We start from the raw sequence: 25,101 nt of genomic DNA, 5'->3' as shown, positions 1-25,101 counted from the left end.
TAGACGAGAGTAAAAACATGTTTTACACATCATGGATAATTGCAACATCATTTATGAACCAGGCATCGATGATTCAGTGCGAGCTAAGCCAATGAAACTCGCTTGTGAACGTTTTATTCCAAATTTTGTAGTGTTCAAAACTTCAAAGCGTTTTTCCCACAACTGACGTTTTCAAAGTCGCTGCCCCTAATAACTCCAAAATTACTGCACCCATCCTTTTGAAATTTTTAATACTATTTCTGTACATAATTTATGACTTAACGCTAGAGATTTTTTTCAAATGTTAATATTTTTTATTTTGCAATAACGGTGTGCCGTTCGGCGCGTTAAACGCTCGCACGCAAAGGAAACTGCATCACCGCGCTCGTCATCGTGGGCTTTGCGAAACTAATGAGCGGCAACGACACACATGTATTCAGTGGTGAATACCATTTTATATGTGCCGAAATTAGTGAGCATGGTAACACGGTGCAGCAACTCGGTAGGACGATGGCGAGTGTTTGTGGACTGAGGATATGGCGTATACATAGATTGGCCTTGTCGACAAGTGAGTATAATTGTACAAAGAGATGTGTTTATTCATAAGGAGGATGACCGTGAATTATCATTCGAAAGAAATACGTATTCACCAATCTCACGTCGAAATCCGATTGGACATCGCATGTCGTTGCGAACTGTCAAGGTGACATCAAACAGATGACTTCATTGGCAGTCGGCACGCTGTTTGTCTCCCGGCAAAGTGTTCGTCGCAAAATACTTTGTTCGCGCGGTAGTGTTTAGATTTCCCGCAACATGGAACAGGAGAATGAATTTGCAGGGGTCCTCGCAGAATTAACTTCATCGAAAAGCTATCAATCAACGCTCAATCTACTCCGCAGTCCTGAGTACAGGAATCGTGTCAAATTACGATGTTCTGATGCAATCCAAGCATGCTTTATACACCTCACGGACGAGAACTATGAATCAAACCTAGACCTGTACTGCTGCTGCGAAGAATTTTTGAAGTATGTCGCAAGCACCGGGCCTCCGGATGAAATTCTCCTGGATCTCCTGGAAGTACTCGAGACGTCTCGATCCGACAATGTGTTCACGAGTGTACTGAAAGCATTACAAATTTGTTTGCTGAGACAACAGCATCGGGTGAACGGCCTCGAGTGGGGTTTAAGTTCGATAGTGAACTTCGTTGCTCAACTGGAAGTGCCTGAAGCGCTAGAACGTGGCTACGATGAGAAGGCAGAAAAATTGCTTGAGCAAGATGTTCAGGTTAATCGCGTTCTAATGACATATATGACCATTAATATGTTTCTAGAGCCGTTGATAAAGGAAGCTCTCAACTGCGGGCAGGATGGCGAGGTGATATTCAAGAAGCGCTCGAGAACGCGGCGTAACATCCTAATGTGCTTCATGCTCCAGCTTCTCGGACGTCCACTGGCGCTTCTAGATTTATCTAATTGCCCAGACTCTGCTGCAAACACAAATTCCCTTTTCTGTGCCCGCACACTATCAGGAGCAATTTGCAACCTCCTCAACGACCCATTATGGTTACTACACTATTCTGAAAGCAAGGTTCGTTTTCAACGGAAGTGGAGGAAGCAGCCAGAAAAGAGAGGAGATAGCAGGAATGCCTGTCAGGACGTATTTCTTTTGGACGAAAAGCTACCGCTGTTATCATTAGGCATTTTATATTACCTGCTCCTTGCAGAGGACCTGCTACCAGACACAACACCAAAAGTTTATAACCCGCTTTACATATTTGAAATGAGTCTTTACTTAGTAAACTGCTTGCTTCGTGCAGATGAATCCGCTATACAATATAAGGGAATTCGCCTTGGTGCCAAAGTTGTAAATAATCTCGCTACGAACAAGGTTGGTCGTGATACACTCAGCCTAACAATTCACCAGGACTTTTGCGCCGCCCTTTCACATGTCATTATCTTTAGTTCGGTAGAAAGGAATCGAAAACTGGGTTTGCAGTTGCTCAACGAATATGTCGCCCATTTCGATGAACCAGGACAGTTTCACCTCATCCAAAATTTGGTTAGATCTACAAAACATAGTGGCCTGAAGGGATATTCAATAGGATTATATAAAAACATGATTGCGAAATCATTAGAAGCCGATGAATTGCCTGCACACCTCAGTTCAGCTGAATTCAAGACGTTTCTGTTGCGTACGATTTGCAGTCTTCCAGACAAAGTCGAAACGGATTTGATCGAGAATTCAGAGCAAGTTTTAGCAGCCTTAAATATTATCCGATATTTAGCAATTCGTGATAAGGAAAATCGGAGTAAATTCTGGGATTTTCTGGACGAGTTGGAGAGAAGTTACCTTAAGCCATTAAGAACGGCTATTGACCTCTCTAGAGCGCACTTCAAGAAGGAACGTGAACAAGTAAGCGTTTCCAAGAGTGAAACAATGGAAATACCAAGGGAGCTTAAGATTTCGGTAGGAAATGGAGATCATTTGCCTGACATCACCAAACAACATAAATTGAAGATGCTAGATGGCGCGTTACTCACATTCGATTTAATAGAAAGTCTTCTGTGTCGAGTTGATGAATGTATTGTAACACGAAAAGAAAACAAAGCTTATGTTAAGCAATAAACAGTTTTCTTAAACAATGAAAAGTTTAATCATTTCAACACGTAGAATTTACATTACATTTTAAGGAGCGAGCCCACTGGGAACGGCAGGCCAGATTTGCTAACGCTCACTGGGGACAACACGACAGTTTCGACTAACGCTCATGGGGAACGTACGACAGAATATGTCTGTACCTGTTTCCGACAACAGACAGACAGATCACGACCAAATGTTAATCCTGTATAAATGTTTATTTCGAAAAAAAGATCTGTGTCTACCTCAGACAAATAGGTGTCTCGAATAAATGTCTGTTCAGACAAACATCTGTGCTTGTGTTGGGCAAATGTTTTTGTCTGTCTCTTACATGAGATACTCAACAATTGTCACCTTTGGGAGACCTCCCTGAACTGCGTTATTCTGCACAATTGTGATATACCTTAGCCTGAAACGAATCTGGCTGCCAAGAATCCCTGATAGACCGGCTCTCAAGCCACAAATCATCATCATCATCAACGGCGCAACAACCGGTATCCGGTCTAGGCCTGCCTTAATAAGGAACTCCAGACATCCCGGTTTTGCGCCGAGGTCCACCAATTCGATATCCCTAAAAGCTGTCTGGCGTCCTGACCCACGCCATCGCTCCATCTTAGGCAGGGTCTGCCTCGTCTTCTTTTTCTACCACAGATATTGCCCCTATAGACTTTCCGGGCTGGATCATCTTCATCCATACGGATTAAGTGACCCGCCCACTGTAACCTATTGAGCCGGATTTTATCCACAACCGGACGGTCATGGTATCGCTCATAGATTTCGTCATTGTGTAGGCTACGGAATCGTCCATCCTCATGTAGGGGGCCAAAAATTCTTCGGAGGATTCTTCTCTCGAACGCGGCCAAGAGTTCGCAATTTTTCTTGCTAAGAACCCAAGTTTCCGAGGAATACATGAGGACTGGCAAGATCATAGTCTTGTACAGTAAGAGCTTTGACCCTATGGTGAGACGTTTCGAGCGGAACAGTCTTTGTAAGCTGAAATAGGCTCTGTTGGCTGACAACAACCGTGCGCGGATTTCATCATCGTAGTTGTTATCGGTTGTGATTTTCGACCCTAGATAGGAGAAATTGTCAACGGTCTCAAAGTTGTATTCTCCTATCCTTATTCTTCTTCGTGTTTGTGTTTGACCAGTGCGGTTTGATGTTGTTGGTTGATTCGTCTTCGGTGCTGACATTGCCACCATATATTTTGTCTTGCCTTCATTGATGTGCAGCCCAAGATCTCGCGCCGCCTGCTCGATCTGGATGAAGGCAGTTTGTATATCTCGGGTGGTTCTTCCCATGATGTCGATATCGTCAGCATAGGCCAGAAATTGGGTGGACTTGAAGAGGATCGTACCTCTTGCATTTACCTCGGCATCACAGATCACTTTCTCGAGGGCCAGATTAAAGAGGACGCATGATAGCGCATCCCCTTGTAGACCGTTGTTGATGTCGAATGGTCTTGAGAGTGATCCTGCTGCTTTTATCTGGCCTCGCACATTGGTCAGGGTCACCCTAGTCAGTCTTATTAATTTCGTCGGGATACCGAATTCTCTCATGGCCGTGTACAGTTTTACCCTGTCTATGCTATCATAGGCGGCTTTAAAGTCGATGAACAGATGGTGCAACTGTTGTCCATATTCCAACAGTTTTTCCATCGCTTGCCGCAGAGAGAAAATCTGATCTGTTGCTGATTTGCCTGGAGTGAAGCCTCTTTGGTATGGGCCAATGATATTCTGGGCGTATGGGGCTATCCGGCCTAGTAAGATAGTGGAGAATATCTTATAGATGGTACTCAGCAACGTGATACCTCTATAATTGCTGCACTGTGTGATATCTCCCTTTTTATGTATGAGACAGATAATGCCTCGTTGCCAATCGTCAGGCATTGATTCGCTGTCCCATACCTTGAGCACAAGTTGATGAACCACTTGGTGTAATTGGTCGCCTCCATATTTAACCACAAATATCAGCAACAATCTGACATTGAGTTGGCGTCTAGTACACCTATGATTTCATTTTCGACCAATATCTACGAAATTCTCATTCAAGTTGGAGATAGCGAGCACTGTGGGAGACCTCATCAATCAAAACCCGTTTTCGATATACTAGGTTGTAGCCAAAAAGTTGTTCCCTCCCGTTGGCATTTCTGTGACAAGATAATTTCAAAATTTGTAAATTTCTAGTCGCCAAATTTCTATATCTTTTAGTCGCCGTTTACGAGAAGTAGGGAATGCCTAGCTCCAATGGATATTTAATCGTCCCCATAATAATAATTCCTATATATAGTTAATTTTCTGCAGCACTTCAAAGTTTTTGTGTAGGCGGACCTTTGCTTCGACATGGGGACTTAGGCCTCGGGTATCGCCGCTGATGTGGAGTATGGTAGTGGATGAACTCCTGGACGTGTTAACTAATACTGGAATACAAGTCCAGGGCTACGCGGACGACATTGTATGTGATAGAATCCAAACTGGATTAAGGGTTACTAGTGCCTGGTGCAGGAAGGTGTGACTGCGGATCAACCCAACCAAAACCACCATAGTACCATTCACTAGGAGGCGTAAGCTGGTTCACCTGAAAGCCATAACATTACATGATATGGAGGTGAAACGAGAATTACTCTGGAAGAGACATGTCGGAAAGCCACGAGGGCTCTGATGACTTGCAGATCCATAGCAGGAAAAAAATGGGGTTGCAGCCCGAAGATACTACTTTGGATATATACTGCAATAGTAAGGCCAATGATTACCTATGGAGCGGTAATCTGGGCAGAAAGAGCCCAACTCAGCACACAAGCCAGGGAATTACATAAGCTCCAAAGGCTGGCTTGCGTGTGTATCAGTGGGGCAATGAGGACATGCCCAACGGCATCCCTGTAGGTCCATCTGGGATTAACCCCTCTCCATCTGCACAAACAGATGCAGGCAAGGAGATCAATATTCAGGATGGCCGGTAGTATGAGTGAGGCGGGGAGCTGCCTAAATCGAAGGAAGATTGATATCCTTTCTAGGCGGTATCCCGAATTACTGATACCGAGGGACAACATGACAACGAGGTTTCACTTCGATAAGAAGTTTGAAACACGTTGGAGTAACAAGGCAAACTAGGAGAGCGTGGCTGCGACATACGGCTTAAACCAGCAACTGATTACTTGGGACACTGACGGATCCCTCACAGCAGAGGGAGCGGGTGCCGGTGTCATTGGTCCAAAGAAAATGTACTTTGAGCCAATGGGCAGGTACACTAGCATATTCCAGGCGGAAATTTACGCCGTAGACAAATGTGCCTCCCTTAATCTGCGAAGGAAATACAGGGGGCAGAACATAGCTATTCTCACCGATAGCCAAGCAGCGATCAAGGCACTTAGGTCCAACCAGGTGAACTCTAAACTGGTATGGGAATGCCTTGAGAGACTGAATACACTCGGCTCGTCCAACAAGGTCCGGATACTTTGGGTTCCAGGCCATGCTGGGTTGGAAGGCAATGAGGCAGCGGATGAACTAGCCAAGAAGGGAGCAGGGATGCCTTTACACGGGCCAGAATCCTTCTGTGGAATCGGAAACGGTTTCATGGCTATGAATCTAAAAAACGAAGAGAAACGGTTGAGGGAACTATATTGGGCGGGCCTACCAGGGATGGAGCAGTACAGAGTGCTTATTGGGGGATACGAACCCATGCGTACAAAGGATTGCTTAGACGTCACCAAAAAGAACCTCCGAATCATAGTGGGAATTCTCACTGGTCATTGTCGGCTGAACTACCACCTAGGGAAGCTAGGGATATCTATGGACACTGTCTGCAGGTTTTGTGAGGAGGAGGACGAAACCTCCATGCACGTCCTGGGACAGTGTCCGGCACTTGTGCAAAGTAGGTCGATACATCTGGGAGAACACTTAATACCAGATGCAAAGCTGAAACATCTGGAAGTGGGGAACATACTAAAGTTCCTAACGGTCACAGGCCTGCTTGAGATACTATGATCAACAGGTACACTGTAACCTGTAAAAGGGGCACAATAGTTCTTCAAGGACGCGATGCGACTTTCCCTTAACAGAATAATAATAATAGGCCTCGGGTAGTGATATGGATATATGTTGCTATCATTAGACCGATGTTCGCTTATGCATCCGTAGTGTGAACTGTGTGTCTGGGACCAGAACCAGCAATTGCGTTGTCGGTAGCATTGGCTGATGCTACTATCAAAAACTGGGAACAAGCTTCCCATAATGATAGGTGGCGACGAAGTCTTAATGCTGCTAGACCGACCAAACTCTTCCTGTCAGAACCAGAAAAGCAGGAATACTTGCAAGAGCATTGTGGGCATTTTGACTGGCCATAATTCACTAGCTGGGCATATGTTCAGAATAGGAATTATCCAAGATGATACGTGTCCATGCTGTAATGAGGAAGCGGAATCCACGGAACATTTTCTATGGGAGTGCCCCGCTTACGGGAGCATCAGACGTGCGATTTTTGGTGCTAATGTGCCCCAACTGCATCGGGTACCATCACATCCACTGACGGAAATCCTGCGATACATAAATGAACCCGGGATATTCCGTTAGACGGGGGGAATCGAATACAATGGACCACTAAGATCTGAGTGCTCAGAGGCTTTGTCTCTCCCCCTCCTCAAACACGCACACAACACACATGTGAAGAGGTCATGGAATACATTCGGAACTGATTACTAAAATTTGCTTCAACTGGTTCATCTTCAGAATTTCAACTACCTTCCATGGGAATTATATCTTCAAAAAGATTGAAATTGTGGATGCCATGGAAAGAAATTATAGAGAAATTTCATTTTCTTGTACATTTTGTATGGAACTGATTTTTTATGATATCTCGAGAACGAATTCTCTTTCAACGATTTTTTTTTAAATTCATCAGCGAAAACGGGATTCACGTTGATGAAGTCCACTTTGTCAGAAGTTATGCAATTTGTCATTGCGGGCGTATCGAGAACCAATCCAATATTCGTTATTCAGTTTAAAATCGCTGCTCATTTCATTCCGGTTAAGGTTAACGTGGAATTCTTTTTCAGTTTTGTTTAAATGTTACCTTCGAAATTTTACACTTTGTGAGGCTATGACATTTGTGACTATGTGCGCAGCGTCGAATAATTATTTCACTATGTGATTTTGATTTGTGCGGTTAATTTTTACTTTTCAAGATAACTTCAGCTCGAAGGAGTAAAAGTTCTTTTGTTGATCGCCATCGACTTTACAGATCGAAGGCCAAATTCACTATCGAGTTTGACCATTGTAAGCACGTGAAGACCGAGTATAAATTCTTCAAAATTTATTTCATGAACAATATATGGTAATTGATGTCAAGTTATTAATCTGGCAATGAAAAAAGTAATTGTTAAAAATCTGTAGCAACTACTTCATGGACATCACGCATTTATTCGGTTTTTCAAAATTGCGTCCGTTCATATTCCAAGTGATGACTTCAAGGTTTAAATACTGAACTCGACAAATAAATTAACACAATATTCATTTATTTTAAGGTGGAACGAAGTTTGCCGGGCTAACTAGTTTTAATATAGAACTCGTGTCTTTCTTATTACTTATAACTTAATAAAAGTAACTATTTTCAGATTCCTGCAACTGTTTTTCGACACAGCCTCCATCGGCTGTAACTACAATATCAGGTGTTGTGAATAAACTTACTAAATATTTATATGAAGGAAAGTATAGCCGTATTCACGATATCGGGAAACCATCGTTTAAACAAACAATCGAATTGATTTCCTCCTCCAAGCCGCAAAGATATTTTTTCTCATCAAGTATAAAAGCTGATCTAGAAGATTTCCGTGCCCGAGAGGAGAAAAGGGAAGCAGAATTTCAGGAGAAACAACAGGAAGAATTCAAGCAAAAAGGATCAACACAGACCGAACAGAATATTCGAATTAAAATTCTGGAAGCTACATTGCCTTTTGTCTCTACACATGGTTGGACAAAAAAGTCACTAGCTTTGGGAGCTGAGGCTGCAGGGTATCCTTCAGTGACACATGGATTATTCCGAGACGGTGGCATCGAGCTAATCTATTACTTTTATGGGAAATGCAATGATGAGCTTGTTTCTTATTTAAAAGAGAAGACCAAAAATGGAGATCAGAAAGTTGACAAAACTATTGAATTTATAACTGATGCTACGAAAACTCGCTTACAAATGCTAGAACCATTTATTCCTGTGTGGCCTCAAGCTGTTGCTGTAATGTCTTTACCGCAAAATGTACCCACTTCATTAGCACAACTGTTGACATTAGTGGATGATATTTGCTATTATTCTGGTGATAGGTCGGTAGACGTAAGTACATTGTTTTTAGTAACCTCTTTCTTCGCTTGCTAAGTTGAATTATCGCTTATTTAAGCTTGATACGTTCCCCCCATCATTCTGTAAATAGATGATAAATAGTTTCGCATCCTATTCCTCCTTCTAATTTCAGTTTAAATGGTATATCAGACGAGTGGGCTTAGCAGCAATCTTCAAGATGACAGAAGTCTTCATGTTACAAGACTCGTCTGTCGATCACCAGGAAACATGGAGATTTCTAAAACGTCGTATGGAGGAAGCTTCTTACATACTAGAATTCTTTGATCAATCAGAAGGATTGACGCACAATATGCAGAAGGGATTCACATCCGCGTTTATAACGGTAAGTAACACTGATCGAATCATTTCATTGAATGTTTGTAAATTTTACATATCCCATTTCAGGCACGGAATATTATTGGGATTGACTATGGTAAAAGATAGGTACAAAAAGGGGTAAAATTTTGGACTAGGTTTGGAATTAACATGTAACATTAATTAAATATAAATCAGAATAAAGCAAATATAATAATATGTATGTATTTTTTATAAATGTGAAATTCTGTCCGAGAAAAAAAATATTACAAGAATTTTTCTCCAGCCTTTGTGACGTGCAGTGGAATAGCATAAGTCGTCAAGCACCACTTGCGTTAATTCGTAAAATTCAGGGATTCGCCGATGATAAGGTCTTGGGCATCCATTCAATTTAAAAAAAGTGCTCGATTCTGGGCAATTTGCTGTCAATGACAGACATTCTGACGAACTTTAAGGGACTAGCTTTGTTGTAAAAGTTTAGAAACACATAACACTCACCCAGAATGGTGGATTCCAATTACTTGCTTTCCACAGTTCAGCTACAATATCAGAACTCCCGTTCCTGTTGATATTTGATCAAAATGTTCCTTTCATAGCCATTTAAAGTATCAAGTGAAAGGATTTGATTAGTGCTTTCAGAAATTGATTCAACTTTTAACATTGATTGGAAAATGAAGAAGCTAGAACTGACGATGTATACGCAGTCAAGTGGAGCAGGTCTTGTTCTAAAAGGTATCCAACCGAAAAATCTGCAAAAAACATGATGATTATCAAATAAAGTCAATAGGGTTATGCATTTTACTACATTAACAGAAAAACTTCCCTTAAATACGTTGTAGAGTTACGAAGTAGAGCATAAATATACACCATATTACTAGACACCCGTGCACACAAAGTTCCCCCTACGAAAACACAAAAGCCTAAATCCTGAAGCGTTCAGCTTCCGGTTAGACAATAGAATTCCTATATTGTTCTTTGTATATTTCCCCACGACAACTCTCCTAATATGTACGAGGAGTTCTTCCATAAAATTAATCCTTAACTGTAATGTTCTCTTCTTTTCATTTTCTGGGCTGATTGCAACCTCACCATACAGGCTTGGCCTGCCGACCTCAGCTTTCCCACACCTCTCTACTTTATCCCTTTCTCAAGATTTTCTATGAAACAAAACCTTATTAGAATCGATTCAATATCTGTCACCCCCGATTTACTCGGAGACGGCTGAAGATATTGTTACGAAATTTGGTGAAAACTTGTGGTCTGTGAGTACCTTACATGCGAAACGGAGGTATACATTTTTTAAACAGAATATGATCATGTGGGATATAAAATGAAAGGGCCCGTACTAATCGATCCTGAAACTAATCTCATTTCTAATACTGGGCGAAACAAAGAGAAGTGAGGTCTTAAAATGTGTGCCCAAAAAGGTCTCGTTTTTAGAATCTATCCAGCCGAAAAATCGGGAAAAAATCACAATCTAAAGGAAATCTAGGTGTCAAAATACATCACAGCATACAGCCAGCCCGTAGCATTCACGAAGGAAAGCAGCTCTCCGACCCTGCAGAGAAAGTCAATAGAGAAAGTGCATGAGGGTTTCCCTTCCTTCTCCGCCGCTTCGGCAATGCGAGTTGTAGGGTAAGCCGAGCCTAGCGGCATGGTCCCCTATGGGCCAGTGCCTCGTGCAGACCGCCGTAATCTGGAATGCATTTGCACGCGTCTGGCACAGGAGCTCTCGTGATCGGGCTATATTATAAGCGGGTCAAATTCTCCTTAATTTGGCACAGCTTGTAAGCCTTCGCCATCTCAGGCCCGCGGCTGCTAGGTAATGCAAGTAGACTCGGTCCCCGACAGTCGCCAGCGGAACACCGACTGTATTCCCCGAGGGACTGCCAAGAGCAGAGCCTTGCTTGGCCAATCCGTCAGCCCGCTCATTTCCCTCTATGTTCCTATGCCCGGGAATCCAGAGGAGAGTGATCTTGAGCGTGCCGCCCAGATGGTTGAGCGCGTCTCTGCACTGCCCCACCAACCGGGAAGATATCGTCGTTGAGTACAAGGCGTTGATAGCCGCTTGGCTGTCTGTTGGAATGGCTATGTTACGCTTGGGGCTCGAATCACGCTCCAGCCATCGACAGACTTCCAACATAGCCAGTACTTCCACCTGGAATACACTGGTGAAACCTGGGAGATCATACGACTTGGATACACCGTGTGTATTCGAGAAAACCCCCGCGCCGACTCCATAAGCCATCTTTGATCCGTCCGTAAAGAATACCGTGTCATAGTCTTGCAACACGCCGCCGGTCTTCCACTTTGCCCTGGTTGGAAGGTCCACAGCAAAGTTTCTCGTGAAGTTCAGCTTGCGTGTGACATAGTCCATGGGGGATGCCCAGATTTCTCGAGGTATTTCATCTAGGATGTTGCTGTGACCGTAGGACTTCGCTGCCCAGCATCCGGACTCACGTAGTCTGACGGCACTGCACGCTGCAACATATTTGATGTGGAGGTCTAGGGGGAGGAGATGCAGGAGTACATTGTGAGCATCTGCCGGGCAGGACTGCAGAGCCCCCGTAGCACCTGCACACGCGGTTCTTTGAATCCTATTAAGCTTCGCTCTTTTGTATTTCTTCTTCAAAGCCTGCCACCATACAATAGAGCCGTACGTCACAGGATCGGACGCACTACAGCGGTGTACATCCAGAGAACCATCCTCGGCCGGAGACCCCATTTCTTTGCAAAGATTCTCTTACAGGCATAGAAGGCTATACAGGCCTTCTTAACCCTCAGTTCTATGTTCAACCTCCAATTTAGCTTAGGATCCAGGATTACACCCAGATACTTTACATTAGAGGAAAGAGCCAATCTTTGTTCATTCAGCCGTGGTAGATGGAATTCAGGTATCCTTGTCTTGGTGGTGAACAGCATCAGTTGCGTTTTGATTGGGTTTATGCTGAGTCCGCATCTTGCGGCCCACAGGCACACCTTTCGCAACGGTGCTACAGCTGGCATCGAGTCTACTGCTCTCGACGGCCACTGTCTCCTGGCTGGAGGCCAGCAGCTCGTCCTCCGATGATGCGCCTGGCATCATCGCCTCCTCTTCTATCGTCGTTTTAGTTTTTTGTTAATTGAGTCCATGTCTTGGTCCCACGAGTAGTCCGGGAAAAATGTCCACTCTGGCTGGCCCGGCCAGCGATTATTATTATTAGTTTTTTTTTAACACTGTGATCAAATTATTTACATTTGAAAACTGACAATGAAAAACGTGATTCAAGTTGCTTTATAAACAGAAACTATTTTATTAAATGGTTTATACACATTGAAAATATCCCTATAACATACATACATATATATAGAAAAATATTGAAATATGTCTGTTTTAATTAGTTTGGAGTCGTAGGTAAGAAAGCTTTTACACTATATGATCATTGCCGCTAGTTCTTATAAAAATTATGTAAGAAATGGGTATTCCGCAAAATCGGATTTTCCAGGGATCGATTTTCACATGATAGCGAATAATTTAGAATGCCTAAAAGCAATATCCATGTCTGAATCCGATTCATAATGTTAGCCCCAATCATTACTAAAAATACTCCAGCTGTGTATGTATTTATCCTTAAATCGTGTGAATAATGTTCACTATCCTTTGCATGATTTGAAAAAGACATTCGATTCCCAGCTCGTATTCAATATCCTTTCAAATTTGAACGCCTTTTATGCGTTAACTGACGTACCCGGCGAGTCAATTGTCATAGAACCACCATTCCGCATTGATGTAGGCTTGAAGGCATCGTCATCCTCGTCGTGTTGTTCTAGTGTTTCTGATTTTTGGTTCTTTAGGCGCAGTTCGAAAACTTGGCTTATTGCCTCACGGAAGCAAAGAAAATTATAATCGATAATCCCCTGGCGGCTGAAGTTATCTTCGCGAAGTATACAGACAAGCGCAAGAAATTTATTTACTTCACGTAGGTATAGAATTGTACTATTATTCAATTTAATGAGACTAGAACTTTGATTGTCGAAAGCTGTTTCCTCCGAGCTAAAATTACGAATTTGAATGCTCAAAATACGTATAGCGAATTCTTTAAACTGAAAGCAATAGATAGCAACCAACTCTTACCTGTATATGCTAGAAAGATCAATTACTACATCGATCATGTCACAGCATAATTCGTAACTTTGCATGTCAACCGGTGTACAGTCAGTTGCGATATAAATTTTGGACACAACGTCGAATAGAAACGCTTTCTCGATACCTGAATTCTATTCACAGGAAGATCAAGTTTCCGTAATATAAGAAAACTAAATATTTGTACTCACTGATATCAAGATATTCAATAAATTCTCAAGTGTTGGCAATTGTGGAATCAGTTTCTGCACAACCTTTGAAAATGCTTCAAAAATTGAATGGTCATAGATGGACGTAAGATGGAAACTTAAATGAATTTGGTTAAGCCCGGCATCCGCTAAATCGTCTGTGGCGCGCTGATGAATATCCCGTTGCGATTCCATTTTCGAATCGTCACTAATCCCGTCCACCTAGGAATTTTGAGCCAGAAATTATTATACATTAGTAAAATTCTGAATATTTCCATTAGCAACTTATGACCAACATTCTAACCTATTTGAAAGTCTTCTTGACAGCTTATATTTACGCTCAACGTATCTATATTCTGGCCATAACGTTTACTTTTATGACCAGTTAAACATAATCGATAATTTTAAATAAGTCAGAAACTCGAAGCTCGTTGAAGTGGCTTTTTGTTATGAGTAATTTTGTGTTTACTTTTCCATGTGTATTTACTTAAAAATTCGATTGTGCATTTAAGGTTCATTTTCACGATGAGTTCGTCTTTGCAATGCGCGCGAGGCAAAGTGCAAAGCAGAAAGAAACTTCGATCAACAGTGAAAAGATTCGAACGACGTCCTTGAAAGTTTAGTTTTTCGGAAAATCGTGTCAATCAGCAGATTTGCCATTTTCGTCCCTGAAATTAGTTTAGGTGTATATAGTAGATCGAAACGTTGACTTCAAGCCAAACGGAAATACTATAGTTTTTGAAAATACCATTATAAGCAAAACAGCTACAGAGAAAGGAGAACACTATATTCACAGCAAAAGAAAATTATCTTCGACGTGAAACCCCACTAAAACGAGGGTTTCCTAAAATTTCTGGCTATCCATTGAACACTATCAATCAATCGGTTCCTAGCATTCCTGCTTACCACAGAGGAATTTTGTAATTATGTTAAAATCTACTTGGATTCTATATTAATAGTTAGATGAAGGGCTCATGTTTTCATAGAAACAATTCCTTCGTATATGATATATTCCCATAAGTTTCTGCTCTGCATAAGCTAGCGAAAAAGGTATGAGCCACCAGGAAGCATGGTGTAGGAAACACTATAAACAAACTAGTGCAATTCCAGCGTGACAATGTATGCGCCCTTATACTCAGGGGAGCTCTATCAACGTTACTGTAGGACTTTCTAGAAGACGAACTGCTGGTCTTACTAGAACAGGTCCGGTTTTACGTCTAGAAATATGCTAACCGTATCAGTACACTTACTATGGGAAAATTCCTATAAACGATCTCAGAGCTAGTTTAGTCAGCTCTGCGCTAACGATAAGCCATAACAAAACCAGTTCTACAGCTGTACCGCAATAAGAAATTTGGGCTCTTATGTCTTTTCGAAGAATGGCTTCAGCTATCAGTGACAGGAAGGGGACTTAATTGGAATAAAAGTTTCGAATATGTCACAAACAAGGCAAACGGACATTCCTTGTCATAAAAAGAACCGTATGTAAGCCAAGTGGAATAAAACTATGCATTTTATACTACATATGCCAAGCCGAAGTAAGATGTGCTTATCTATGGAGTTGTACTATGATGGCCAAAGTAGAAAAAGGAAACTACTTCGGGCTTAGAATCACATGAACTGTATATTCTAAGACTTGCGGTTTCGTCCAGGGCAGAGGCAAGTCATCAGACTCTGCCTCATCTCTGACCTGAGGGCAGTATGACCGAAGTAGTTACTAGGTGGTATTTGCTCCCTTTTATTAATTCAAAAATAATTTATGTGTATGAATTTTAACGAACACAAATCCGCCTTTTAAAATTTTAGACCTAAGCCTAGGTGACCACTTCGGTCACGCTGCTCCCAGGGCAGAGGTGAGGCAGCGTCTCATGAGTTGCTTCTGCCTGGACGAAAGCGCAAGTCTTAAATTTTGCATCTTGGTTGCTTGCCCAAGGATTAGGGTTCCGTGGACAACAACCGCGCTATCTGTAGAATCCTATGTGCATTGCGACAACTACAACTTGTCAGCAAAGCTGTTTATCTCCCCGCACCCCCGCTCGAGCAATTTTTTTTTAAGTGCTCATCATTATAATTTTTCAAAGTTTTAAAAGATACGGAGTTTTACACAAATACCGCGTAAATACCTAGTTAATCTCCGTGAAATTAGAACATAAATTAATTTGCAAATCCAAATGTGTAAGTTTTAGAGATGATGGGGTAATTGTACTAATTAATGCATATTAACATATTACATATGCACTGTAACTAATTATGGCATGCAAGTTTAGAACTTAACTCCTTTTCTGAACAGAAGCTTTAAGAGATACAATGCACACCCATAAACGTACCATGGCTGAAAGATTATCTCATTTCTACAATTCTCAAGAAAATGACTGCTTTTTAGGCGATACCGCGAGCTCAAGAGATTGTTTTTCATTTAGAAAAAAATATTCTGCCCAGCACAAAGAAAGTTAGCCCAGCAGAATGTTCAAATTACCGTCCGATCCGGTTACTTTCTCATACCATGAAGATTTTTGAACGCATTCTTGACAACCGTATTCGCGAAATCGTTGAAATAACCGTGAATCAAACCGGATTTGTCAAGAACTGCGGAACTACTGACGCAATACACGCTGCGCGGTTACTCATGGAGAAACACCGTGAGAAGCGTCGCCCTCTTTACATTGCATTTCTGGATCTAGAGAAAGCGTTTGACCGTGTACCACACGAACTCATCTGATATGCTTTACGACAACACTTCGTGCCAGAAGAACTCGTGCGCTGGGTTCAATTGCTCTACCACGATCCGAAAAGTAAAGTTCGAAGTATGACGGGTGTATCAAAACCGCTTCGTGTCTCTGTTGGTGTTCATCAAGGAAGCGCCCTCTCACCACTCCTTTTTGTCCTTGTTATGGACACCGTTACACGGGATATCCAACGTCCAGCGCCCTACACACTGCTTTATGCAGATGATGTTTTCATAGCATCTAATAGCAAAAATGATCTCGAGCAACTTGTTCAAAAATGGAATGATCGCCTCATGCAACACGGTCTCAGATTGAATTTAAACAAAACTGAATTTTTGACGACCGATCCCCATGAAACAGGCACAATCGCTGTCAGCGGCAGTGATGCAGATCACTGCCAGAACTGAGCGATTTAAATACCTCGGGTCAACGCTATCAGCCAATGGAGAAATGCGTTATGAAATTGCTTCACGCATTAACGCAACCTGGATGAAGTGGCGTTCCACAACTGGTGTTCTTTGTGATCGACGTATCAACGAACGTCTCACGTCCGTCCAGTCGCTCTATGGTCCTGAGTGTTCGCCGACTATAAAAGACAATGAACGACGTCTTGCGGTAATGGAGACGAAGATGCTACGTTGGACTTGTGGCATCACACGTTTAGATCACATCCGAAATGAGGATATCCGCGATCGTTATGGGGTTTCACCGATCGTGAAAAAGTTGCGAGAGAGGCGTCTTCGATGGTATGGTCATGCAATTCGTGCAAACGAGAATTCACTTGCCAAGATTGGTCTGAACATCGAAGTCGATGGTAAACGACCAAAAGGCAGACCTAAGCAACGGTGGGTTGATACGCTGGATGGGGATTTGAAAGCCTCGAGATTGCACCCAGATCAGGCATTCGATAGAGCCAAGTGGCGAAGCCGATCACGACGAGCCGACCCCGCTTGTGAACGGGACAAACGCTGAAGAAAAAGAAGATTCTGCCCAGCACAAACTTGGAACTTGGAAAACCGATATATACGCCAAAATCAAAAGTGATAAAATAAATTAAGTTAACACTGTGCCCTCTTTGCGTTTCTTTTCACTTGCTTGAAGTACACCGTTACGTTTATTGCTATTGTATTTCATTCCATTGTATCTGAAAGCGGATTCAAACCGCAACATTGTTGCGACTACCACAAGTATTATCTCGAATCTCAAACAAGGTCAGGCAAATGATTCCGATAGCCCCCGGGTCGAGGAAAAAAGCATTGCGATTATCCGTCGACGAAATGCAATGAAGAATTGTAGAAATATGTTACCTTATGAATGAATACTTCAAACTTGATCCGTGGATTGATTTTGTAAGCTTTCGTCACTGTGTTTTTGAATTTGGTCAATGCATCGTTGTAGTCGTCCTTGGCGTCAATAACGAAGACCAACGCTCCACAGCCACCGAAAATCATATCCGAATCGAAAGTTGGGTCTATAAAATCAATTTGCCCGGGAAAGTCCCAGATCTGAAATTGCACGAAGCTACTGTTGTTGATGTCGTCCTTGACAATTTTGCTCGTTGACTCGAGAAAGAGCGTTTCATTCGGCGACATTTTATGGAAGACGACTTTTTGAATTGAGCTCTTCCCTGATCGCCGCAGTCCCATTAGCAAAATACGCGGTTTCGACTCGGTGCCACTTTGGCTGTCCGTCTCATGATCGAAGTGACCGTAACCGAAATCCTTTGGAAATGAGTCGGTGTGATAATCCATCTGCTCTTCTTCATCTTGATAACTCTATTAAGGGGTGGAATGTGACTCATAAAAACAGTTTCATTAAGTTAGAAAAGTGAATCTCACTCACCATGTCGTCTTTTGTATGATGATTTCACAAAGGGAAAATACATCAAAAATGTATCACTTTACACAAGTAAATGTCAAGCAGCTGATGTGATGCAGTTGTGGTGAATAACTTCGACAATCGATGCGAAGAGGTGAACTTGAAACTACGTTTTAAGGTTTCGTCTAAACACAATCTCTTATCAAAATCGGTTTATTGTCTGGCTGCCACGCGCACTTTTCTGGGGAAGGGCTGAACCTGTTGTCATAAACGGGGGTGGATAAATCTAGACCACAGTAAGTCTAATACGCAGTACCCACACCAAATGCACACTTGCAAAGCGTATCCGTACATATCATCGGCCCTAAACAAGGACAATGCATAATCTTCGCAAGAAGGAGATGAAAAGAACATGTGAGCCATATTTGATTGAATGAAAAATTATATGTCATGGCCTCTGTTAAATTTGTATATTTTTGTATAATCGAAGTGAAATTAACAATGGTAATATCGTATAATTCGTTCGTTGAGTTTTTGCTATTCTGGTACTACTGCGGTGGTCACCCATTTAGCCAGCAGTAGTTTCATGTATTCGCCAATCCATGGTTTGTCAAACACAGCTGATTCGAATTTCGTTCCATCTCGCTCATGCTCAAGGACAGAGCAATTTGAAATCGTGCGTACCTGCTTTGTTTGGGGGAGGTTGAAATCTTTCGGCCTATTCGAACGCATTATTTTTATGATATCCTCGCTAAATATTAGATTTGACAGTTGCGAACTGTCATTGCGTTAATATTTACTGTTGTAAAATGCTTTTCAATGGTTCTCGGTGATGAGTTCAAGTGTTGTTGATGTTATCTTCGGAACTTTCGGGAATTCATCCGTGTGACGAATGCTTCCTGAGTTGTATGGACTGCGGCTGTTACCGTATATTTTGTGGGGATGGACGACAAATCTGCTTGTGAACAAGAACCCCCACCTAGGGCTCGAGAAAAACACAAAATTTCTAGTTGGTTTACATTCATGTCTAGCGGAAGCAGCAATTCCTCAGCCAAACCACCAAAAAGTGAAAAGAATATATTTCAACGCATGAAGAAGAAATTGGAGAAAAAGCTTCCCGGGTATCGTTTTAAATGTGACCATTCTTCATCAGAAAGACCCCCGGAAATGGGCTTGGGTCAGATGGCAGTCATGAAAGGTTCCATTCAAGAGGACGCTTGCAACGATGTGGACTCGGAAGAGGGCGAAATGGAAAGCGATAGCAGAAGAAAATTACTGAAGAAAAAGTGGCTGGGAAGCGGGAGCCCAAATGCTGTTATGTATAAAGCTTGCATGGAGATGTTAAGGTTGGTACAATAATTCAGAAGTTAAAGACTTCATTGAGTGTTCTGCAATGTCCCGTGAATATGTTATCATCATCATCATCAACGGCGCAACAACCGGTATCCGGTCTAGGCCTGTCTTAAAAAGGAACTCCAGACATCCCGGTTTTGCGCCGAGGTCCACCAATTCGATATCCCTAAAAGCTGTCTGGCGTCCTGACCTACGCCATCGCTCCATCTTAGGCAGGGCCTGCCTCGTCTTCTTTTTCTACCATAGATATTGCCCTTATAGACTTTCCGGGTGGGATCATCCTCATCCATACGGATTAAGTGACCCGCCCACCGTAACCTATTGAGCCGGATTTTGTCCACAACCGGACGGTCATGGTATCGCTCATAGATTTCGTCATTATGTAGGCTACGGAATCGTCCATCCTCATGTAGGGGGCCAAAAATTCGCAATTTTTTTTTGCTAAGAACCCAAGTTTCCGAGGAATACATGAGGACTGGCAAGATCATAGTCTTGTACAGTAAGAGCTTTGACCCTATGGTGAGACGTTTCGAGCGGAACAGTCTTTGTAAGCTGAAATAGGCTCTGTTGGCTGACAACAACCGTGCGCGGATTTCACCATCGTAGTTGTTATCGGTTGTGATTTTGGACCCTAGATAGGAGAAATTGTTAACGGTCTCAAAGTTGTATTCTCCTATCCTTATTCTTCTTCGTGTTTGTGTTTGACCAGTGCGGTTTGATGTTGTTGGTTGATTCGTCTTCGGTGCTGACGTTGCCACCATATACTTTGTCTTGCCTTCATTGATGTGCAGCCCAAGATCTCGCGCCGCCTGCTCGATCTGGATGAAGGCAGTTTGTACGTCTCGGGTGGTTCTTCCCATGATGTCGATATCGTCAGCATAGGCGAGTAGTTGGGTGGACTTGAAGAGGATCGTACCTCTTGCATTTACCTCAGCATCACGGATCACTTTCTCGAGGGCAAGGTTAAAGAGGACGCATTATAGCGCATCCCCTTGTCGTAGACCGTTGTTGATGTCGAATGGTCTTGAGAGTGATCCTGCTACTTTTATCTGGCCTCGCACATTGGTCAGGGTCAGTCTTATTAATTTCGTCGGGATACCGAATTCTCTCATGGCCGTGTACAGTTTTACCCTGGCTATGCTATCATAGGCGGCTTTAAAGTCGATGAACAGATGGTGCAACTGTTGTCCATATTCCAACAGTTTTTCCAACGCTCGCCGCAGAGAGAAAATCTGATCTGTTGCTGATTTGCCTGGAGTGAAGCCTCTTTGGTATGGGCCAATGATGTTCTGGGCGTATGGGGCTATCCGGCCTAGCAAGATAGTGGAGAATATCTTATAGATGGTACTCAGCAACGTGATACCTCTATAATTGCACTGCACTGTGTGATATCTCCCTTTTTATGTATGAGACAGATAATGCCTCGTTGCCAATCGTCAGGCATTGATTCGCTGTCCCATACCTTGAGCACAAGTTGATGAACCACTTGGTGTAACTGGTCGCCTCCATATTTAACCAATTCGGCTGTAATTCCATCGGCTCCTGGTGACTTATGATGAATTGCACGGACTGTTTCTCCTAAACTTGGTGGTGGCAGTATTTGTCCGTCGTCTTCAGTTGGCGGGACCTCCAACTCGCCGATGTTCTGGTTGTTCAGTAGCTCATCAAAGTACTCAACTCATCGCTTTAATATGCCCATTCTGTCGGAAATGAGATTTCCCTCTTTGTCTCGGCAGGATGAGCATCGAGGTCTAAAGGGCTCCAGCTGACTTGTTGGTAAAACTTCCGCGGCTGGTACGGTTGTTCCCTGTACTTTTCTAGTTCACAGACTTGTTGGTTCTCCCAGGCTTCCTTTTTCCGTCTGTGGAGTCGCTTCTCCGCTCGACGGAGTTCGTGATAAGTCTCTGCGCGTGCCCGCGTTCCTTGAGAATGCAACATTACTCGGTATGCGGCATTCTTCCGTTCCGTTGCTAGCTTACATTCATCGTCAAACCAGCCGTTCCGACTCCTTTTGCGGATGGAGCCAAGTATGTTTGCGGCCGTATCCATGATAACGTTCTTCAGGTGATTGTGAAGATCATTAGTTGATGCTTCATCTCCAGGTCCTCTGTTGACTGCAGTTATTGTGGCATCCATTTCCCTCTTATAGGTGTCGCGGAGGGTTGTGTTGTGGATGGCTTAAAGTGTTCACTCTCACCTAATTGTCAGAGGGGATTCTAGGTGGTATTGTCATTCGAACTCGGAACACCATGCCAACGAGATAGTGATCCGAGTCTATATTGGCCCCCCTATATGTTCTGACATTCATCAAGGCTAAGAGGTGGCGGCGTTCGATCAACACGTGGTCAATTTGGTTGAAAGTCGTCCCGTCCGGAGAGGCCCATGTATGTTTGTGGACCGCTTTCCGCGCAAACCAGGTACTTCCAACAACCATTTCGTGTGACCCTGCTAATTGAATAATCCGCAGTCCGTTATCATTTGTTTTTTCGTGTAAGCTATGGGAGCCAACGTATCGCCTGAATACGGGCTACTTCCCTACTTGGCTGTTAAAATCCCCAAGTATGATTTTGATATCATATCTGGGACAGGCTTCGAGGGTTCGCTCTACTGCCTCGTAGAAGGAATCCTTCTCCGACTCTGCAGTCTCCTCTGTAGGGGCGTGAATGTTTATGAGGCTTATATTTCTAAGCTTGCCTCGCAAGCGCAGAGTGCATAGCTGTTCGCTTATGTTTTCAAAGCCGATAACAGCAGGTTTCATTTTTTGGCTGATTAAGAAACCTACTCCGAGCACATGGTGTACTGGACTGGTGTACTGACCGCTATAATATATGGTGTAGCGGCTCTTCTCCAGGAAACCGGTCCCTGTCCATCGCATCTCTTGCAACGCTGTTATATCAGCCCTATATTGGGACAGGGTATCGGCTAGCTGCTCATCAGCTTCATCTCTGTACAGGGAGCGCACGTTCCATGAGAAAATGCGCAAATTGTTATTCCGTTGTCATTGCCGGGTTCGTCGTTTTAAAATCCGTCCTGTCCGAGGCGCCTGTTGTGGCTTCGTAACAAGTTGTTTTCCGTGTAGGGTTGTCAGCCCTACCCAACCCCCAACCTGGAGGACCAGTTGGTACAATTTGTACCGTTTTTAGACGCGGGAGACTTGCCTTCATCTTTCTCCGTCTGCAGCTTTTCGTTAAGAAAGAGCTCCCAGCGGTCACCACGTGCAGGTGGAGATAGGGTTTGGTAGTAGAGCTGTTGGTGTTGGTTCAGCAGGCATTTCCAAGGTTTTATGCTCCAGCGTGGGTACCAATCCACGTTTCGCCCCGGGACCTATACTACCCTTTGACCACAAATATTAACCTTATTACCTGTTAATTACCGCGGCGAGTCTTATTAAGTTTGAAGGGCAATTACCTTAAGGAATCTGTGTTTAACAACCGCGACGCGTCTTCCCTCAAAATTTCTAAACTTTCCCAAGGGTCCAAAGTTGTCGTTCTGTTTATATGATGCAAGAGCTCAAGATGTTCCCGTTGAATGGTATGGGCTTCTTCGACTATGTGCGCTGCCACTGATGATCTTATGCACGACTTTTGTTTCCGAACATTACTTACCGCTTCCTTGATGTGTTCATTAATTCTAGTCTTTATCAGGCGTTTAGTCTGTCCTATGTATATTTTATTACAGTCGCTATAAGTTATTCGGTAGATCCTGCTTTTTTCCTACGCTGCCAACGGATCCTTGACGCTTCCCAGTAAATTCCGTAAGGTGGACTTCCAGTTGAAACTTTTTTATCGAATTCCTAATGTTGTTAAATAGGTAGGAATAGGGTATACTTATCCGTCTGGTGGTTGCCTCCTTCTGCTGCCAAAATAGTGTTGTATAGGCATGCTAATGGTGTTGCTTGATTTCTTTTCGATGAGTTTCTCAATAGTCTGAGGATTATATCCATTCTTAATAGTGGTGTCAATAATATGCTGTCGTACCTTATTGAAACCGTATTCCGAAAGAGGGTATGTGGTCAGTCGGTGAATCATGCAATGATAGGCAGCCGAGTGTCGAATAGCTTCGTGCTGTTTTGCTCACTGAGTTATTGATTTTAGTCAAATAGCTCTGGATTTTAGGAAGAAGGTTTAGAGAGTCCGGCTAGAAATAAACTGCAACAAATTTAGGGCTTTCAATTGACAGGTTATCGGACTATTCACATGGAAAGTGATCGTCACTGTTATTCGAGAGCTCCAAACCATCTGTCTTCGTCGTTTTATCAGTGTACTCTTGCCCGATACAATCTCGAACGAAAGACTTACTTGGTGTACGGGTTAGATTCCCATTGAAAAGTTCCGGACAAAAACGCGGAAGTGGAAGTTGTTATGTCACATTGGGAGGAAAGGCGACAACTCTATTGAGGCTATGTGTCATTGGGTCCCTTTAGGTAACCAGCATAAGGGTTATATACTGGAATTTGCTTTTTTTAATAATTATTTTATGTGACCTCTATTCAACCTGCTAAAACACACCAGCGCATCCTTCCGATTATTTTACTTATAACTTCTGACAGTATAACTCGTGACTTTATACCTAACACTTAATTGCCGGACGAACGGTAATGTGAATTATTATGTAAAGGTCAATCGATGAACATTCAAAAATGGCGAAATTTTATTCATTATTGTTTTCTACTGTTCTTTTTTCAGTTATGCATGGTATTGGGGAGAAATTTCTCGACATGAAGCTCAGAGGCAACTAACCGACAAACCAAATGGATCCTTTCTCATTCGGGATTCTGAGAAGGATGGATCACAGTTCACACTTAGTTTTCGTATGTGGAATCGAACGTTGCACTATAGGATTCAGTTTCACGACAATTATTGGCATTTTGAGACCCGAAAATATGAATCCATGGTTGAAATGGTTGAAAATGTAATGAATCGGAGTGATCATGAGATGTTTTTTGTTCAACGCACAAGTGATATAATGCCACCATTTCCAGTAATACTACGCTATCCATTGAGTCGTTATCTGAATTTTACAACGTTGCAAGAACTTTGCCGTCGAGTAATCAATAAAAACATGGATGAAAGTGATATTCGAAGTCTTCCGATTCCAGGACAGCTCAAAAAGTTTTTAATTGATAACGATGGAAGTGGTAGCGACGGGAACTGTGTAGAACTCGTTCCAGTAGTGTAAAATTTTGGTAAAAAGTGTTGTAGGCGATATTTTGTATCATACTTGACTTGCTACACACCATGGAATTGATATTGACTGAAAGAGCAAAGAATTAAATATTGAAACGATTTCACAACAAGTAAGGAAAGGAATTTTCTTCGTATAAAATGTGAAATTTGAACTATTCACCGAATCGGTTGGAAAAAAAAATTGCTTATTAGTTGGGAACTTACGCAATAATCAGTTCCTAATGGAGGAGAAAGTAGTGTTCAGCGGATATAAATCTGAATTTCATAATTATATACTATCTTAGCAGAACTGGTTTAGTTTAATCAATAAAATTGTATTTATTTTCTTTAGATTTTAATATAGTCAAAATAAAGAATACGATTTTTAGTTTAATTTTCTTTTTTTAAATTTTAATGTATGATAATACTTTATTATTAAATATAGCACCAATTTCAAGTTGAAATCGACA

The 25,101-nt window shown here is 42.5% G+C and overlaps 4 protein-coding genes across 4 annotated transcripts; 3 read left to right on the top strand and 1 right to left on the bottom strand.

The window, feature by feature from the left end:
- Positions 1 to 394: 394 nt before the first annotated feature.
- LOC119659374 (ubiquinone biosynthesis protein COQ9, mitochondrial) lies at positions 395 to 9,477 on the top strand. The gene is made up of 4 exons (XM_038067430.1): positions 395 to 547; positions 8,225 to 8,937; positions 9,077 to 9,286; positions 9,349 to 9,477. Exons 1-4 carry the CDS (start codon positions 490 to 492, stop codon positions 9,385 to 9,387), a joined length of 1,020 nt encoding a protein of 339 aa, XP_037923358.1. The 5' UTR covers positions 395 to 489; the 3' UTR covers positions 9,388 to 9,477.
- On the top strand, positions 571 to 2,745 carry LOC119659373 (glomulin). Its single transcript, XM_038067429.1, has one exon. It carries the CDS (start codon positions 793 to 795, stop codon positions 2,602 to 2,604), a length of 1,812 nt encoding a protein of 603 aa, XP_037923357.1. The 5' UTR covers positions 571 to 792; the 3' UTR covers positions 2,605 to 2,745.
- Positions 9,478 to 12,521: 3,044 nt separating the features above from the next.
- LOC119658581 (ras-related GTP-binding protein C) lies at positions 12,522 to 18,355 on the bottom strand. The gene is made up of 5 exons (XM_038066036.1): positions 18,138 to 18,355; positions 17,603 to 18,070; positions 13,573 to 13,791; positions 13,373 to 13,515; positions 12,522 to 13,291 (listed from the first exon to the last, which is right to left on the bottom strand). Exons 1-5 carry the CDS (start codon positions 18,138 to 18,140, stop codon positions 12,967 to 12,969), a joined length of 1,158 nt encoding a protein of 385 aa, XP_037921964.1. The 5' UTR covers positions 18,141 to 18,355; the 3' UTR covers positions 12,522 to 12,966.
- A 425-nt stretch (positions 18,356 to 18,780) lies between these two features.
- LOC119658582 (suppressor of cytokine signaling 2) lies at positions 18,781 to 25,026 on the top strand. Its single transcript, XM_038066037.1, has 2 exons — positions 18,781 to 19,459; positions 24,152 to 25,026. The coding sequence occupies exons 1-2, from the start codon at positions 19,056 to 19,058 to the stop codon at positions 24,642 to 24,644; spliced, it is 897 nt and encodes a 298-aa protein (XP_037921965.1). The 5' UTR covers positions 18,781 to 19,055; the 3' UTR covers positions 24,645 to 25,026.
- The last annotated feature ends 75 nt before the right edge of the window (positions 25,027 to 25,101 follow it).

The sequence above is a fragment of the Hermetia illucens genome, chromosome 6, assembly GCF_905115235.1.
Source record: "Hermetia illucens chromosome 6, iHerIll2.2.curated.20191125, whole genome shotgun sequence".
In the NCBI taxonomy this organism is placed as follows: domain Eukaryota; kingdom Metazoa; phylum Arthropoda; class Insecta; order Diptera; family Stratiomyidae; genus Hermetia; species Hermetia illucens.
This window is presented reverse-complemented; position numbering and strand designations above follow the sequence as displayed.

Excerpts from the sequence above, each read along its gene's own strand:
- LOC119659374 (XM_038067430.1), top strand. The coding sequence starts at position 490 with ATGGCGAGTGTTTGTGGACTGAGGATATGGCGTATACATAGATTGGCC. Across the intron at positions 548-8,224 it reads TAGATTGGCCTTGTCGACAA|ATTCCTGCAACTGTTTTTCG; the intron begins GTGAGTATAATT and ends AACTATTTTCAG. Across the intron at positions 9,287-9,348 it reads TCACATCCGCGTTTATAACG|GCACGGAATATTATTGGGAT; the intron begins GTAAGTAACACT and ends ATCCCATTTCAG.
- LOC119659373 (XM_038067429.1), top strand. The coding sequence starts at position 793 with ATGGAACAGGAGAATGAATTTGCAGGGGTCCTCGCAGAATTAACTTCA.
- LOC119658581 (XM_038066036.1), bottom strand. Across the intron at positions 13,792-17,602 it reads TTGAAGTATTCATTCATAAG|GTGGACGGGATTAGTGACGA; the intron begins GTAACATATTTC and ends CAAAATTCCTAG. Across the intron at positions 13,516-13,572 it reads TATTGAATATCTTGATATCA|AATTCAGGTATCGAGAAAGC; the intron begins GTGAGTACAAAT and ends TCCTGTGAATAG.
- LOC119658582 (XM_038066037.1), top strand. The coding sequence starts at position 19,056 with ATGGACGACAAATCTGCTTGTGAACAAGAACCCCCACCTAGGGCTCGA. Across the intron at positions 19,460-24,151 it reads GCTTGCATGGAGATGTTAAG|TTATGCATGGTATTGGGGAG; the intron begins GTTGGTACAATA and ends TTCTTTTTTCAG.